General features: G+C 39.6%; 2 protein-coding genes across 2 annotated transcripts in view; one reads left to right on the top strand and one right to left on the bottom strand.

Moving 5' to 3' along the window:
• The window catches only part of LOC122790335 (zinc finger protein 239-like), a 1,358,627-nt gene that overhangs the window by 827,577 nt on the left and 512,037 nt on the right, over positions 1-19,013 (bottom strand). The gene's annotated exons all lie outside the window — the stretch shown is intronic.
• LOC122790334 (myosin-6-like) overlaps positions 1-19,013 on the top strand; it is a 353,888-nt gene that overhangs the window by 47,821 nt on the left and 287,054 nt on the right. Inside the window, 1 exon segment of the mRNA XM_044057853.1 lies at positions 14,922-14,949. Coding sequence (XP_043913788.1) covers positions 14,922-14,949 — 28 coding nt within the window.

Here is a 19,013-nt window from a genome sequence, read left to right as displayed (position 1 = left end):
CATAAAAGATATAAAGGTTACAGTTTTAGAACAAATAAAACATCAGTATGATAATGAAGATTTGTTGAAATATGTTTTGAGGAAAAAAGAAGCTATTCTTATTATGAAATATGAAACTCTACAGCCCAAAGGGCTTAATAAGGAGTGTAATTGGCAAGGATTTATACACTAACTGTTTTAATGGCAGCGTTGAGCTGTTTTACTTAATTGTATAATTGGTTTATTGAAATGTTAAGTGTCTGGAATATATATTGTGAGGTTTTAGAAGACAAGGATTTTTACTCTGTAAAGGTAATAGCCGAGGCGCTAGAGACTGAAGGTTTTATAATAAAATCTACTCTTGTGGAAAGTAGAGCTGTTTTTCACTGTTTTTTCTCTGTGGTTATTATAATTTATTTGACTTATCATAGTTGGAAATACATAATGTTTTTGTTCTAGCATATCACCACAAACTCACAGACATACTTTTATGAGGACAAAGCCTTTCTGCATGAAGCTCTGAGGGCAAGAACTTGTGCCTTTTTCCAGAATTATATGTACATTTATGTGCTTTTCCTGTGTGAACATTTCTTGCAGTACTACCTCTCATCAGCAATATTATGCCATAGAATTCCTTAAACGCTATTGCTAGAAGAACCAGACTAGTATCTATTTATACTTGCACCTTATGTATTCAGTTAAGAAAATTATTTTTTTGGCCTTTATTAGTATAAATGTGCAAGGCATTCATCCTTACCATAGCTGTTCATCTTAATTCCATTCTGTCTAAAAATCACTTGTGGATATTTGTTTTATTTTCTGCATGTCTTTATCCTCTTTTTCCCTGCAATGTTACTATCGACCTACAAGCTGGACTTTCTTTCCTGGAAAGGACTTTCCTTGTATAGGGTGCAAAAAGAAGAAGCATCCACAGATCTTCAGAGCTGCACCCCAAATTAACATAAAAATATTAAAAGGTGTTGTTATGACAAACTCCAGCAGAACTCCTACATGGATCCGGGGACAGAAAAACAAAGTTAACTCTTGGTGACCACAACTACAATATTTCTTGCCAAATAATGGTGGTCACACAGCTTTCTGCCATTTGGGCTATGGCTCTGTTCATTCTACATTACCCATATTGCAGTCATGCACTGGCTATCAATTTACACAGTTAACAAAAGCAAAATGCAGAGTTCCAGATATGACCATTTTATTCCAAATTAGTCTGCCAGTCTGTGGAATGAGTCCATCCAACACTAAGCATTAGGGCAACATAGTTGAAACCATGCACTGACCCCTACCCAAAGGAAATGGCCAAAGAGAAATACATGTAATTATTTAGAGTTATGTTAAATGTCTCATGTAGTTGCACTCCTTCTGCTGTAATAATCAGTTGGTACAGTTGTAAGCCATATACCTCAAAAGGAAAATGGGGGTTGTGTCTCAAAATATATTGAAATGGTCCAAAGTCACAAAAGGAAAAACAAACAAAAACATTGAGCATGTACAATAAATAAAATAGACCCAAGAAAACTTGTCAAGTAGAAGCCACTCAAAGGCTTTCTATCAGTAGAGAGAGAAGGCAAGAGGAGCACCAAACAATTACAGCAACATCCCTTACTAGGTGAATTAGTGTGATCATTGATAAAAGACCGAGGAATAAAGGATTGGCCATATAAAGGAGTGCATTATCTTAAATAATTCCTTTGGGAAAAAAAAACTTCTTCCTCTGGCCTTTTAGAGCTGGCAGCATCAGTGCAAACGTGGGCTGTTAAATAAAAGTCCCCTCTCATCTTATCTGTAGTTACAAGATCCCGAAGTGGAGACTGAGTGGTATCATCTAACAATATGATTGTATCATTAAACAGATTTCTCATCCTGAAAAAAACATATCATCTACCTAAGTATGTCCCCTGACTATGTCTGCCTTTTAATCATATCACTTAATGTAGAAGATGTAAGGAAATAACAGAGCAGTATCATAAGCACATGTAATGTAATATAAACCTGTGAGGCAGCTTTAGTGACATTCTCTGCCTTCCGTGATTGATCATGCTTGGGTAATTCAGACAAGACAGACATTTTCTGAATAGAATTATGCCAGTATGGTGAAGCAAAAAGCCATGAGAGTGAAACAAAATCCATGAGTTCAAAACTGTAACACCTACAAACCCTGAAAAAATGCATGTTTCTCAAAGGAATCAAATATCTCAGATTCTTTATGCCCAGAAGAAAAGATATCTAACAATTAAATGCTGTCTCCTTACTAAACTATACCTTACCTAGGTCCTTATATACTATAATGTAAAAAGATAAGAGTAAAAAAACAAATCCTTAAAAATGGTACTGCGTTTCAGTAGAATAAAATCTTCCAGGAATCTCATCAGAATCTGATGCACATGACTTTAAAGTGCCATGCAATGAAAGAAAACAATAATTGATAGTAGAAGAAGAAAGGAAATTCCTTGGAGTTATTGAGAGATGCACCATTCCTTAGAGAATGGAACATCCCCAACTCACAATGATTAGATAAAATCTGCATTATACACTAGGGTTCAGTGATCCCATCCTACACTGACCATGTCTCAGTCTTCTAACTCCAGAAAATTAGAATCAAATCTAAGAGACTGACTCTCTCCACAAGCAGGGAGAAGATTACAACCAGTATTAGATTTGGTGACTAACTAATGAACCATGGTAAAATAAATTATAGAATTCACTGGATTTGTATAAACATTTCTACAATGCCTGACAACTATTGGCTGACACTAGCTAACAGTACTGGTAGAGCAATGCCCTGCATGAATCCAAAGAAGCTCTGCTTCATTAAAACCACAGTTCCAGTACCCTCAATGTATACAGTCGTACGAGAGTTGTGGTAAGGAGCATATCAGTGCAATCCCCAGAGAATAAAAAGATTCCTGTAATAGAAGACTGAAGGGAAACAACAAGTCACAGAGTTTATTGTTCCTAGGCTTAAGATAAAAGATTAAAATTCGAAGAATCCATCTTACTAGGCAAAAAGGTGCAAGCAGGTACCACAGGAACTGTACATACTCTCAAACAAATAGGAATATGGGTGTACTCAAGGTTTTTACCAAGCACAATATTAGTCTCTCTACTGCATGCAAAACTGTCATCACAGCAAGATGAAATGTGGCAGAATTGTGCAGATGGAGTCCTTGCAGCAGGTCTCCAATATCAAACAATATAAAAAGCAACAGGATCTGCAAGACTAAGAAGTTCCCATCAGTCTGCCGACAGCAAGTTACTGCACCCAGGTACCAGTATGATTGTATCATAGTCCATGTGGGTGTTAATGACCTGAGACATACTTCACTGGACTATATTCCAAGAGACACAACGGATCTCTTGGAATATGCGTCACACGTAGGTAAGAGCCTCTCATTGAGCTTCATTCTACCTTTACCAAGGATGATAGCACAGTCTGAACATAAAATGACTGATTTTAATAACTGGCTTAGCTACTGATGTCACTCCAGGGGGATCCAATATCTGCCAGTGTGGGAGGACATGAACAAAAGAACATGTTGCTTTGCCAAGGGTGGGCTGCACCTGCTTCCCCTGGGAAACATTATCCACTCTTCTTAGAGCCTCTTCAGGCAATGCCAAAAAGACAAAACTACCAATGTAGCCTAAATAAAAAAACTCCACACCCATCAACGCCTCCTCACTTCTGGAGAATGTAGACATCTATACGATGACCAAGACTTGGTTTAACCCCATAGAAAGTACCCCAGAAGTGCAAGGCTACAGTGTCTAGCACACATTTAAACGAACAACAGCAGAGACTGGGGCTAAAGGTGAAGAAGTTTTGATCTACACTAGCAACAAATACATCTCCAACTGGGTTAAATAGAATTAAAACATTTATGTACAAGGCACCACAGATAAGGTCCCTCGCTAGCTACAGGTCAACATCTATTACCTTAGAGTCTCACAACTCTTACTCAACTCTACTAGAGGCACTCACCATCCAGCCAAACACCCTATTCATGGGTGACTTAAACTACCTCTCTACTACCTTAACCTTACAGGCACAGTGCTTTCTGGCCTTTATTAACACAAACACTGTACTACAAAAACACCCCTAAACGGCCCCTGTGATCAAATAACCAAGTTCAACTCACTGTTCATAAACCAACTAAATCAGCATAGTATTCTCTGTATTCTCACTGCATAGCTAAAATATGGAACACTGTGCCCACACCTATAATGACAGACACATCCCTCAAGTCTTTCACACACTCTCTTAAAAACTATCGAAAAATACATGGCTCTGCTCATGTTCTACACTACGTTAATCAAATAGCTCCTTAATTTGTAACTATAACAGCATTACCCTCCATCTTGCAATTATATTTTATACAACTGATAATTTCCTGCCTGTTTTACCTATACTTTACACTGGTATCACTATACAACCCCCTAACTTTTCCTTCTCTCTTCTGCTTCTTCCCTACCCATACCCCACACGTTACCAACAAACACACATATTTCTATCTCTTACTTTCTTCTCCTGTAATCCCCATGCTCTTCCAACCCTGTACTATAAGATATTGTATACTAAGTACGCTATAATAAAAACGATTTACCTATCAAGCCGATCTGATTCATATAATTGTAAAGACCACTTGTCTCATGTACGTAGTCTCCTTAGTAATATCTAATGTCTGTAATTAATGTGCAGATATGTTTCATCTAATATATGTAAAGAATATGTGTTATCCATTATTGTATATCCTTTCTTGTATGTGAAAACATTGATTGGAATAAGCTAATGTAATATGCTAATTGTCTCTGGAGCTTTTCTCCCTGGGCCTCAATTGAAAATGGACACCCACCCAGTTAGACTTTCTCAGTAAACAAATGCCAAATAAAATAGATAGTGCAGACTCCAAAAAGCGAATCAGAGATATTGACTCTGGAACTGTCCAACATGGGAGAGCATTGCACCTCCTCCATCTCACACCCTCACTAATGAGGTCAGATCACAAAGCTGCCTTATATGAATTAAAAATCAACCCAGAAAATCCAGCTAAACCAGTAACAGTTAAGAGCTATTCAAAGGCAAACTATATTCTATTAAATAACAGTTTGTCAAAATTCAAGGTTCTCCAAAAGCCTAAGACCACAGCTACCTATGCAGACTTATCCACAGAGTCCCTATATAAGCATGTGAATGGCTGCATAGAGGCTTCCAGACTATCAGCTGACCCAGGGAACTGCAGATCCATCAATCTAACAAGCCTAATATATGCAAACCCATGTAATGAATTATAATGGAAATGATAAACAAGGACACTGGCAACCTAAAGATACTGAACCTTTCCCAGTTTGGCATTGTTAAGGGAAAGTCATGTCTACTTAAGCTGGAAGACTTGTTTTAGAGGGTCACCAAGGCAACTGATGAAGGTAAAGCGATACATACAGTGTATCTTGACCTGACTAAGGCATTCAGTACAGTACCCTACTCAGGCATTACTGACAAGCTCTCTGAGCTAGTTGTGAAGCCTTACATAACTCATTGGATTTATGGCTGACTCACATTTGGGATGCAAGAAGTCAGGATCAGTGAGACCACCTCCACCAAGAGATCAGTCACCAGTGGAGTATAACAGGACTTGGTGCTGGGCCCAGTCCTGTTTACTATCTACTTCTTGGAGGTCAAAACTAATGTTCAAGGCCTCTAGCTCACCAAGTTTGCATATGACTGTATTTGGGAACTATTATAGATTACCCCAGAATACCAACATCTTGCAAATGGGTTTAACCCAGACAAATAACTGACACCAAAGCTATGGCCTAAAAGCAATGCAAAAAAATCATTATAATGCCCTTTGGGAAACTGTCAACCCAATCTCATAACTCCATCTAAGACATGACCCAGTAGTAACAAATCTGGGAACATATATAGACAGCAATCTGGCCTTTGAACAAAATGCAGTTAAGATAATAAGAAAATCATTGTATGTCACATAACTTACAGGTAAGGGTATGGAGTTCAGGTCTTTAGGAGACCAGTTGGCATAATAGTTAAGGTCCTCTCCTCCCATGCACAAGGTGCAAGGTTTGACTCTGACCTCCAACCAATGCTTATTTGGAGTTAGCATGTTCTCCCTGTGTTTATATGGGTTTCTCCCACCTGAAAAAACATGCAGAGTGTTTCAATCTCAAACTCACCAAAAAATGGGAGCTGTGGGCAGCAGCACAGACTCTATATGGTGCCCCATAGGGGAAAGAGTCATATAAACCAACTGCTTTGGGCAGATACTGTGGTGCACAGTATCCTCATGATAGGAGAACACGGATCACAAAATGTGTGTCTGTGGCAAGGTAGCCACTCAGTGGTATAAAATATGGTTGAAGCTGATTCAGTTGCATTTACTAATATCACCAAATGGGCATGGGTATTTGTCTGTGATAAGTGGATTGAGGATTTGGCTTACTCAAACCTACCGAGAGACCCAAGCTAATGGTGGGAGGGGTGCATGTTCCCCTATTACCAGCCAGTGTGTGCTTGCCATAAAGCCTAGCAATCATACGTCACTAAATGACTGGTCGGATGGTGTCCAGCTGCCCAGCTTGGATTATCTGCGATAGCTCTGTGGAGAGAAAACTGGACATAAAACCAAGCAACCTGCAAAATATGAACTAAGAATTACTACACTCATTGTAGGTTCACTGACAGAACACAGCCTGGAAGTGGATGGCTTGATGGTAAGGAGGAGGCTGGACATCCTATGTATCCAGCAGATAAGATCAAATGGTAGTGCAGCAAAGCCATTTGGCTTGGGATCCAGAGTCTGCTATTCAGGAGGAGGACAGGACAGAAATGGTAACAGGATTCAAAAGACAGTAAAGGATGTCATCAGAATGAGTGACTTGACTCATGGCAGTCAGACTCCAGACTATTGATAGGGCAGTATTCATAATCTCAACCTTGGAAGGTTGTGATAGTCAGGAACAGAGTGCAGTCAGATAGCAGTAGCAAGACATAGTAGATAAAACAAAACAACATGAATTGATTTTAATAATGGATGACTTAAATGTACATATCAGGACATCATAGAGAACAGGATATAATGGACTGCCTGGGTCCACATGGGTGAGGTAGCAGGAATAAAGAAGAAGAGGTTCAGAAAGAGACACAGTCAAAAGATCACATACAAGAGTAGCCAACATGCAAGTCAGCTAGACTTCCTCCTAGTATGGAAAAGGCACAGGGGTAAAATCAGCAATGGCAAAGTCATCCCCAGTGAAACAGTTGGCCCACAACATAAACCATTGGTTGCCACAATAATTGCAATCAGTGGTCAGAGAAGGTTCTAAGGTCGACAGAGACCAGACTAAAGACCTGGAAGTTGACTGGAGAGAAAGGAAAACAGTTCAAGGAATTACTCAGGGCTCTAGAACCTCAATGAGAAGAGGAAATAGGTGGAGTTGAAGAAGACTGGCAATGCCTCAAAACAGAATGTATGAGGACTATAGAATATATATGCGGCTGAGTCATGTATGGAAATAAGGTACATAAGGAAAGCAGATGGTAGAATGCAAAAGTCCAGAAAGCCTTCAAAAGAAAGAGAGAGTGCAGGAAAAAGTGGGAGATATAAAAGATGGACTTGACTAGGAAGGAATACTGATTAGTTAGCAAAGAAGCTAAGAAAGGAATTGCAATAACAAAGAACAGGGGATCAAGCACTTTAACAGCTTCTAGAAAGTAAGTCAGTAGATGGCACAAAGAAACTATATCAGACTGAAAAGCAAAGTCAGAAAGATAAGAAGATAGACACACTTTATAAGGGATGCCAGCAACAACCTGCTCACCAGTCCACAGGACATCAAAAGCAAATGGAAGAAGTACTTCCACCAGCTAGTTAATGAAGAAATCCCCAACAAAGCTATACTGCCCCAGACACAGCCTATGATGTGAGAAGAGAAGAAGCCCGACATAGAAGAAGTAAGAACAGCACTAAGGAAAAGAAAACCAATGAAAGAAGCAGGTTCAGATAAAAGGTTACAGCAGATATTATAAAGATGCTGGGTGAGTTGGTAGAAATGGCCCTGAGGATATTCATAACAGTGTGGAGAACAAAGGAAACATCCAGTGGGTGGTACAGAGGTGTCACATATCATGAAAGTTCTGGAGAGGGTCATTGCTAAACAAATATGCAGAGTTATTGAAAGTAAGATGGGAGATGAGCAATTTGGATTCAGATCAGGATGCACAATAATTGAGCTGATGTTTGCAGTGAGACAGATAGCTGACAAGAATTTAGAGATGAGGAAAGTGTCCAACTGTCATTCCTAGACCTGGAGAAAGCATATGACAAGGTCCCAAGAAAGCTAATTTGGGCAGTCCTGCAGTGGTTTGAAGTCCCAGAAACATTGGTAGAATCAGTGCAAGTTATGTACAAGGACGCAATGACTCGAGTACAAAAATTGTGTGGTTTTAAAGAGGGGTGCCCAGTGAGAGTAATTGTGCACCTGGGTTCAGTTTTGAGCCCACTGCTGCTCATACTAGTGATGGATTACATTAACAAACTGGTTGGAGGGGACAGATCAACAAAGTTGCTGTACACAGACAATGTAGCATTACAATCAGACTTTGAGCAAGAAAATCAACAAAGGATAGGGGAATGGAACGCAAAACTGAAGGCACAGGTGATGAAACTGAGTAGAAATAAGGCAGTTGTTATGGCAACAAAAGGTGGAGTTCAGAAGAAGCTCAGGGTGGTTGAGGAGAATGGAAGTCTAAATGAGGAGGTCAAAGCTAGAATAAGAGGGGCTGCAGTCAACTAGCACAGAGTGTCAGGTATAGTGTATGACAAAAGAAGCTGAAAAGTAAGGTGTACAAACCAGTGGTGCGACCAGTACTACTGTATGGTACAGAAACCTGGGCAGTAAATGCAGAGCAGATAAGGAGACTATAGGTGATTGTGATGAAGTATCTGAGATGGGTGGTAGGATGCACACTGTGGAACAGATGAAGAAATGACAAAAGAGCAGAAGCCAAAGTACCTCCAATTGCAGAAGGTCAAAGAGAACAGATTATGGTTGGTCAGGCACATGTGCAAAAAAGCAGAAGGCAATCTAGTGAAGATGTGAGAAAGACAGGAAGAAGGCAAGAGAAAATAAGGATGTCCAGCAAAGAAGTGGATGGATTGTGTGAAAGAAGACCTGCAACAGTCACACATGAGTGTCAGACAAGGCAGAAGAATGGCACTGAGCAGTGAGAGAGGTGGTGACAGCTGACACGTCATCCTGACCTCATGTAGAAAATGGGAAAAAGGGGGGGGGTGAATGATGATGATGATGACCCAGATCCAAGGAAGATACAGTACTACTCTACTTGGCCCTTATCAGACCTATCACTTAACATAATGCTCCTTTTGGCATGTACCTAACCAGATACTTGCAACAGTTGGAACTCCCACAAAGATTTCTCACAAGGAGAATCCAGGGCATGAATACTCTATCCTACACTGATTGCCTAAAGGTTCTGTCTCTGTTTTTTAGTCTCCTACAGGCTGCTGAGAAGGGATCTTTGCCTGGCTTACAGGGCTTCCTCAGAACCAGCCATTATGGATCTTTTGCACATGTGCAAAACAAACAGCACCAGAAATACTAGATCCAGAGATATGAATTTCAGTTGTAACATAAACAGAACACGCTAGAGAGACAGATATGCATCGTAAAGAATCACCACACTATGAAATAGTCTCCACATCCATGTAAAACAGAGTTCATCCCTAACCCTCTTCAAATGAAACCTTGACAACTGGATGGGAAATCATTAATTTACCCTCAGCCTTATCCCCATATCCTTTATAGACAGATGCTGTGAATAGGAAAAGTGTTACCCTAATACTCCCCCTACAAATCCTTAGTTACCTGCATACTAACGTGACCCGCCCCCATATAGATAATCATAATAGAAGTGACTCAAATGGTTTGCAATGCACGGCTAGGCTTGTAAGAACCCTAGTGGTCATTAGCCTATTAACAACCTATGAACCTATGAACAAGCATGCAAGATAGTCTGTAGCAGAATTGCATTGCCAGACAGACCCTGATTGGTCTAACACCTGCAACCATTAACATCAGCTGTAGGCAGATCTACGCAGCAGAAGGTTCACAGAAAACTCCACAACAAATACAAACTGCAGCAGAAATGTATGCATCAGAACAGCCCAGAAAAGTTACTATCAGTTAAGAAACAACAGAATTGCATAAATAAACAGTGCCAGCAGTAAATAAACAATGCTAAAAGCTCCAGAGCTGTGCTAATAAAATTGTCCTAGAGCAGTGTATGAGCAGTAATGAACTAGAAATTCAAAGTTAAGGATAGCAGAGCTGCATGGCTAAGAAGGTAACTGTGGTTCATCAGTGTTAAACACAAAAATAAAAAATAAACAAGGACACAAATCTGTCTAGTTCCAACCTTACCACCATGAGTGTTGAAGAAAAAATAAAAAACAGAGAAACTAGTGGTCTTTAAACTTGTTGATGAGCTCAGTCACAATAATTTCCTAAAACCATGAAACCAGGTAGTGTACCAAAGTAACAAGTTTCTTGTGTACTGGGCTCTGGTGATGTGAGCCCTGGGAGTTGTATTGCAGCTGGGTAGGATCTCAATGTTCTCTTATGTCCATCTGTGGGGACCAAGGGTTACTGGATGCCGCTGGTCAGTTGTCCATTTGTCTGTCCCTCATTTGTCTGTCCGGTCCTGTGGGTGTTTTCACATTGTGAAAAACCTGTTCTTTCATAACACCTGCTTTATAAGTTTGAACATTCAGATCATTGTTGTCAATATTATTGTAAATGTAATTACCGTTGGCATTACTGGCATCATAATTACTGTCATTGATATTACTGGTGATATCCGCAAGTGTCCAGGTTACCCTGTTGCTGGCTCACCTGTTAAAATGTCTCCTGTAGTTCTGCTGTCCGTTTTCACTTCCCCCTACTGGATCTATGCTTCATGAGATGCTGCGGATCATCTTTGTCCATTTAATCTCTGTTCATTTTCTGAATCTTTCTCTCTAGGATGGACTTCTGATAATTGTAAACCTTCTCTACCACATTCTGAAATGTCTGTTTGTGATCTGCCTCCTGCTTACATTCAGTCTCAAGGGTCTCAGTTATTTCTTTAGTGGTGTCCTGTTTTTCTTTGTTGTGTTTCATAAGCAAGTCTGTTAGTTTAAAACTAGCTTTCTCAGGATTGTCTTTCCATTCCTGGGCTAGTCCTACATGCACACTGTTCCACATTTTATTAAGTCTCAGTCCCCTTGGTAATCTTCTTTTAACTCTACTCTTTTACAAACATATTTGCTCCCAGAATAGACCTTATAGCAGTTTAAGTTGCTTTTCTTGCTTTGCAAAATGATCAGAGTGCATATTCTCATTATTACCTTGTGAGCTGTCAGTTGTAGTAATGTTGGGGCACTGACCTTCATCATCCCATACTAGTAGAGTCATTAGGTCTCAAAGGTGTGTATTCTCCATGCTGAGAAAAGTCAACAAAGTGGATTCCTAATGTCAGAGCAAATCCTTGGACACAAAACCAAAGATCACAAACCTAAAAATTGAACATGCACAGGTATGTGTCTAGTTCCAACCTCACCACGACGAGTGTTCAGGAAAAAATAAAAAAACTGAGAAAGTAGTGGTATAGTTATTTGTTCCCAATACCTTGATTCCTTTACTAGTTTCCTCCACAGTTTCACTTCAGGAAGATGTAGTTGCAATTTATTTTAAAAAATTGTGTCAACAACAAAAATATGTATGGAACTAAACAATGCATGTCAGCAAATTATTTCATTTGCACCAGTTGTTGTGGTCTGTAGAAATAATGATACATTTCAGGTAAACTACTAAGTATTTGCATGTATGATGTTGAGGTTGCTAAGTCTCATAATTTTCATTGTAATTTTGATAAGAAAGTCCTTATCTGGGTAGTTCTGTCAAGCAATGCATAATAATAATAACAATAATAATAGCAATACTACTACTGCTACTACTACTAATGCTGCTATTAATACTACTGCTACTACCAGTGCTACTACCTCTACTGCTATTACTTCTATTACTACTAACTACTATTATTGCTACTATTACTACCAGTACAGCGGCTACTACTTTTACCATTATTATCACTAGCACTGCTACTACTACTCCTTCTACCACTACTACCATTACTACCACTGCTATTGTTAGTACTACTACTATTGCTGTTGCTACTACTATTATTGCTGCTACTACTACCATTATTACTTCTACTACAACTGATGCTACTGCTACTATTACTAGTAATACCAGTACCACTTCTACTACTACTGCTACTATTACTACTGTTGTTACTACTACTATCGCTACTATTACTATTATTGTTATTACTACTTCTACTATCACTACTATTGCTACCACTACTACCATTACTATTACTACTAATAAAAGTAATAGTGATAATCACAACAGTATTTTCATATTTTCACAACATAATGGAGAAAATTATGCTACTATTACTGACTGTAAATGAAGCTGACACTAATATAGTAAGAAAGTGTAAAGTAAATGCAACATTTGACTTCAGTAAACATTTGCTATTAAAGTGAAACTCTTTGCAAATTACTGACAGAAAAAATCATGTTTCTTTAGAAGCCCTTCTGCTCTGGGCACTTGCACATTTAGTAATCCCCCTCCATTTACATTCAAACCGTTGCTTTATTTTTTTGAGTCCTCTAGAACAACATACTTATTTTTTAATATGGATATTTTGTATCCTATAATTGGCTACAGAATGTAAAGAGACTTTTGTTAATTCTATACAGAATCAAGCTATATCTAACAAAAATGTGAAGCTGCTTAGAGCTTTAAATGAGATGTGCAGATGTACATTACAGACATTGCATTGCTTCCAGTAGTTTTAAGGTTTGCATTTGATGAGCTGGAGGATTCTCCAACACCAGAAATGATCTCAAAGGGTAATTTTGGCACTGGTGCTTGCCCTGATGATATGCCTCAGGCAAACACCAAGCTGATGAAAAGTGTAGTCGACAGGAAGAACACATAATAGGCTCACAGAGTCAATGGAAATTAAATATTTCTAAACATGAGTTCCTGAAGCTGAACCATCATATGGCTATATCTAAGGACCTGAGCACTGTCCCTTCACAGCAGCCTGTTTCCTAGTCATGCCATCAAAGCATGCAGTGTGTCTGCAAGTGCTCCTTTTATTGGCAACTGTGCTCTGCAGTTGCCCTGGTCTCATGCAAAAACCAAAACATGCTGCAGGTCATTCTGTGACATGCAGTCCTGATGGTAGGTTATGTGCTATGTGCACCTATCTGTGTTTATTTTTCTAATATTGTCCCAGCAGTTTGTTCCTTTTCCTAAGGTAGTCACTGTCTAGGTGGGCTGTAAAGGTATAATTCTATGCTATTTGATTTCTTAGTCCTCCATTTCCTCACATAAAAAAAGGTGCAGACATAATTCTGTATTGATAAATGCATTTATTTTAAAAAGTTTAATAGGCTAAGGTAACCAAAACAACAACAAAAAAAAGAGATACCACATAAGGATTAAATAATGTGACACAAACAAGGAAAGACATCAAAGCAAGTATGAAATTCCAAGATAAATTTGAGCAATAATTACTGTTTACAGAACAGATTAGCAAGAAATACTTGTACAGAAAAATAAAGTCCTAAACTAGTCCTAGGCTTGTGTGTGTGTGTTTCCTTCAATAACCCTGTGTCCTACACTATGTATTAAAATGTGATATGTCTAACCTTAATGGAGGTTCAGAAGGCTGACTGGTAAAGAAAATGATTAGTTAATAGAAAGTAAATGATTTAACTGAGACAAGATAGGTAGATAGATAACATGAAAAAGAAAATTGGAGCAATTTTGTAATTAGGAGAATGAAAAGAGGTGAATAACTATACAAGATAACAGTTTGAAATAGGGCACTGATGGATAGTGACTGAACTAGCAACTGACGATGCCATCAGTAGATCAACTGCCTCACAGCCAAGACCAGCAGTGTTTCATGCACATTATCACTTCATTACACATATATGCACAGCCAGCTTCCATTTGAATTTTGTCTTAGTCCTCTGTTTGGGCTAAGGGATATCTGATGGCAAGACAAATAACCAACAGGACCTGCACAAGTATTTTGTGCGGTTGTGGTGTGTAGTTTGTGTGTACCATAGTAAATATTTCCAGAATTACTGGCTGCTTTCCTGAAGGCTGGATTTGTTGGTAGGCTGATGCTGTTATTTAGGCATGTATTGCTGAGCAACACATCGGTTTACCAATCTGGGCTTGGGATAGCGTTCATGCTGCAGTTAATGCACACTGGCAGGCTTGTAACCTCCTGACTTAACTTCCTGACTCAAAAGACAGTCTTTACTCCTCAGTCATAACCTCTGCGAATTATAACTGATACAGACATCTTCATTTGTATATGTTCATTAGAAGTGACTTGACTGCAACCTTAACACAATGGCTTTAGTCACTATACTGTGTAGTTCGCAGAGTTTTGTACTTTGCATTGGACATTGTTACTCATTTTGTTCTGTGTACCAGTCCTATGCGGTGCAGACCATGTTTGTGGATACTGCCCTTAGTTTTTCAGAATGATGACACTTGTATAGCTGGTACTTTTGCTGAGATATTTGAGAGCTATAACAACGTTTTCACTTATACATATTCTCAAGTGTACCATTACTTAATTATTTTTCCTGTTTCATGTTTAATGGCTTATATGCCAATTTCATTTATACATATCCCTAAGTGCACTGTTACCTAATTGCTTTTTTTTTCCTGTTTCACTTTTAAAGCTTAATACCAATTTGTAATTAATCATAGGGACTCATTCTTCTAATGCACTCTTTATTTCTGTCTTGCAGACAGGGAAAATCAGTCTATCCTGATCACGTAAGTATTGTCAGTTTTGGCAGCAGTTCTTATGCATATAACCTAATTTGTTTTAATGTAACCTTAAAAATGATTATCTTCTCTGGACAGCTTAAAGTAATAGTACTTTTACTGTTATGTGAAGAACACCAATACCAGGATTCAGAAAGGGCTGTCATGATTGTTAAGTTCATCAAGAACACCCTTTCTGATTTAGCGACAAGCCCCCCTGCACAGATTCCATACAGTCAGTAGAATTACCACGGTGAGCCATCTTTACAGCCATACTACATGGTAATGAACATACCTCTCACCTGCCCAGATTTTTGGTCTGTTCTTCATAAAATTTCTGTCTTTTGGCAAATCATTGGGATGATCAGAAACCGAAGTCACTAAATAATGACATACGTTTGAATTTCAGACTTCAAATCCTTCAGAAAATTTATGTTAAAACAACCCTTTTACTCTAGCCACTTTCTAAGTTGATAAGAGCAATATTTAAAATATGCCCCTGTTTTGGGGCGTTTGTCCCCTATTTTGTTGGACTTTGTTCAGATAAGGTTAGAAAATGTGTGTATGTGTATGGCAGTGTGTTTGCATATCTAGAAGGGTATAACAGGTCTCAGATGGCCATATTCAAATACAACTTGGATCTATGGATGGGACACAGAACTGCCCCTGTACTACTAACATAGATAGGCTCACTAACGATTTATCCAATGCGTGGGCCTCCTCGTATTATCTATGGAATAATCCTAGAGATTCTCATTAGGGATAATATATATATATATATATATATATATATGTAAATAATCGGCCATGGGGCAGGTAAGGCACGTCTATAACCAAATGTTATTTTGAGCAAGAAAAGGGAAATTGGTTAGACTTAAAATGGCCCACGAGGGCAGCTAGCCTAGTATTACCTATGAACCTATAACTGTGTGTGTGTCTGTGTGTGTGTGTGTGTGTGTGTGTGTGTGTGTGTGTGTGTGTGTGAGTGTGCACGTGTGTTTTTGTGTTTGTGTATGTATATGGGTGAATGGATGAGTGTGTCTGAGAGTGCATTTGAGTGTGGGGTGTCATATTGACTGAATATCTATGTGCATATGGGGATGCCTGTGAGTGTGTGTGTATGAATGCCTGCAAGTATATGGGGGATTGCCTGAGAGGGGTACCTGTGCCAACATGATGCATGGGCTGCCTGTGGTAATTACCACCAAAAAGTACTATTTAGCTCTGGCAGTAATTACTTGCAATGTAGAAACATGCAGATTAGCCCATTCTTTATCTATCATTCTATCTATCTTGCTAGCTAGCTATCCACAAAATGAGCATAACAATAGATAAACCTGTGTTTCAAATATGTAACTTGACATTAGGTTCACTTGAGCCATTACAAGCCTTGTAACATATAATAGTTCCTAATTTACAGTCATCTGAGAAGTTGGTGACCCAGAGGCCTTTAACATTAGCCCTGCCTTCCAAGAAGTAGATGTCAACCTGGAGCAGGCCTAGCACAAAACTTTGGTATACTCATCTGGTGACCTGTCTATTGCTGGAGGTGGTCTCACTAATCCAGACTTCTTAGGCCTTGTCTGTGAGTCAGCCTGCAATCCAGTAAGTTATGTATAGATTTACACCTAGCTTGTCAACAAAGCCTGAGTGGGATTTTGTATCAAATGCCTTACCCAAATCAAGATACACAGTATGCACTGTTTTACCCTCATCCATTTTCTTGGTGCCTCTCTTAAAGAAATCTACCAGTTTAAGTAGATATGGCCTTCCATTAACAAAACCAAATTGTGATGGATCCAATGACTGTAGTTTGCCGATGTCCTTGTTTATCATTTCCATGATAATTCGTAACATAGCTTTTCATATTAGGCTTGCTAGACTAATGGGTCTGTAGTTCCCTGGGTCAGTTAATGTCCTACCCTTGTGTAGGGGAATGACTTTTGCATTCCTCTATTCATTTGGAATGTACACTGTTTCAAGGCTCTAGATGAAGAGTGCCTCAAGTGGTCTTGATAGGTGATGTTTTAGACTGTTCAGGAAGTGAACAAGGACGTTGTCAGGATCCACAGATGTGGTGTTCTTGGCTTTAGTGAGTGCTGCAAGCACCTGGTCTCTATTGATATCTGGGGGAAGTATGCTGGATGGGATTTCACCTGGTGGAGGTGGCAGGAGTGAAGTCTGAGCTGAAATTATCAGCCAGTAGATTTGCTATGTCACTCTTATTGGTGTAGGTGGTACTATTCACCACCAGGTCAGTCACCAGGTTGTGTGTTACCTCTAAGGTTCAGGACACAGCTAAAGAAGGCTTTCTGATTGTCCTTAGCCTGTGAGTCTTGTCTTACCTCATAGTTGGCTTAGTTGAGCTTAATTAGATGTTTTAGTTTCTTGTTTAGTTGTTTTAGAGAGCACTTGTCTTTAAGGGAATTGCCTTTCCTGATTTTGGCCATTAATTTACTTATTTTATTATATACCCTGTTTAGATAAGGATTCCACCAATAGATTTTGATTTTAGAGTTTGTTTTGGTTTATTTGTGGTATGTATGACCGCCTCTATACAGCTATTCACATGTTTGTATAGTGACTCTGTGAATAATTCTGCATAGATGTGGTCTCAGGGTTGAGGGGAGTCTTGAATTCTGACAAACTCTCACTTAGGATGTAGTTTGCCTTTGAAAAGTTCCTAACTGTCACTGGTTTAGCTGGATTTGCTGGGTTGATTTTAACTTCAAATGAGATAGCTCTGTGATCCAACCACACTATAGGACTGGCAAGACCAGTCAGGAGGAGAAGGTTACCACACACACTATAGACCCAGTCTCACATAGTACCATCACAACCTCAAATCATACACATAAACACACAAAGACATACTCGGCGGCTCTGATCAAAAATCTACCAAAACAGCAGAGGCCACCAAAGCAGACACCCAAACAACCACCACCTCAGAACACAACACCTGCAACACATAGACCTCACAATCAGAGTGTCAAACAGTCACAGCCCTTAAGGCCAAACACAATGCCAGACACACTAGTCATTGGTGACTCCATAGTCAGACACACTGACGACCCGCCACCAGACTGAGTAAGGAGAAGGTCACAGTAAGCTGCCTGTCGGGCGTTAGAATCCGCCACATAACGCAAGCACTCAGGTCTCTCAACAGCAGGTACAAATACGACTCAGTCATTGTCCACGCTGGTGTAAACGACCTGAGACGTACTCCTTGGACTACATGAAAATAGACATTGAGGAGCTCTCTGATTATGTAGCCCAGGCAGGTATGACCCTGACCTTGAGCAGTATCCTACCTTCACAAGAATGATGCCACAATACAGAGATAAGATGATCAGCTTTAACAATTGGCTTAAACTCTGGTGTCATTCAAAGGGGATCCAATGTCTGTCTGCCTGGGATGACATGCTGGACAAGCCACGCTGTTTCCAAGGGACGGCTTGCACCTGTCACCCCTGGGATTCCGGATATTGGCAAAGGCTCTTGCCACCCCATAGTGCCTTTTTAGGCAAGGCTCAAATTCTAAACCTACCACCCTAGAACACAAAAAGGAAAAAACTAAGGGTAATGCTGCTCAATGCCAGAAGTCTAAATCTCAAAATGCACGACTCGAGGCCCTTCTCAGTATGGAGAACATCGATGTCTGTGCAGTGACAGAAACCTGGTTCAAGGCTCCTGAGAGCACCCCAGCACTATCAGGTTTTACCTCTTATCATGCTCCGCCCCAAAATCCGGACAATACCAAGAAAGGAGGGGTATCCATATTCATCAAAGACACCCACACCTCAAGACTGGTGGCAACGACGATGCATCGGAGACCATCCAGGTGCAGTTAACCATAGGCAAGACTGCTCTGCAAATTGTAGCATGTTACAGGCCACCCTCACAAACTCAGGAACCTCACATGGCCTTCCTGAAAACACTAGAGGGATAAATGTATCACCAAACACCATCATACTAGGTGACTTCAATTACCCTAATATAGACTGGGAACACTACTCAAGCCCAAACACCCTAGCCCAAAAGTTCCTGGAATTCATAAACTCAAATGCCATGGA

Source organism: Protopterus annectens, chromosome 16.part0 (assembly GCF_019279795.1).
Source record: "Protopterus annectens isolate FY-2018-M chromosome 16.part0, PAN1.0, whole genome shotgun sequence".
Classification (NCBI taxonomy): domain Eukaryota; kingdom Metazoa; phylum Chordata; order Ceratodontiformes; family Protopteridae; genus Protopterus; species Protopterus annectens.
The sequence above is the reverse complement of the archived record's forward strand: the minus strand, read 5'-3'. Positions and strand labels throughout refer to the sequence as shown.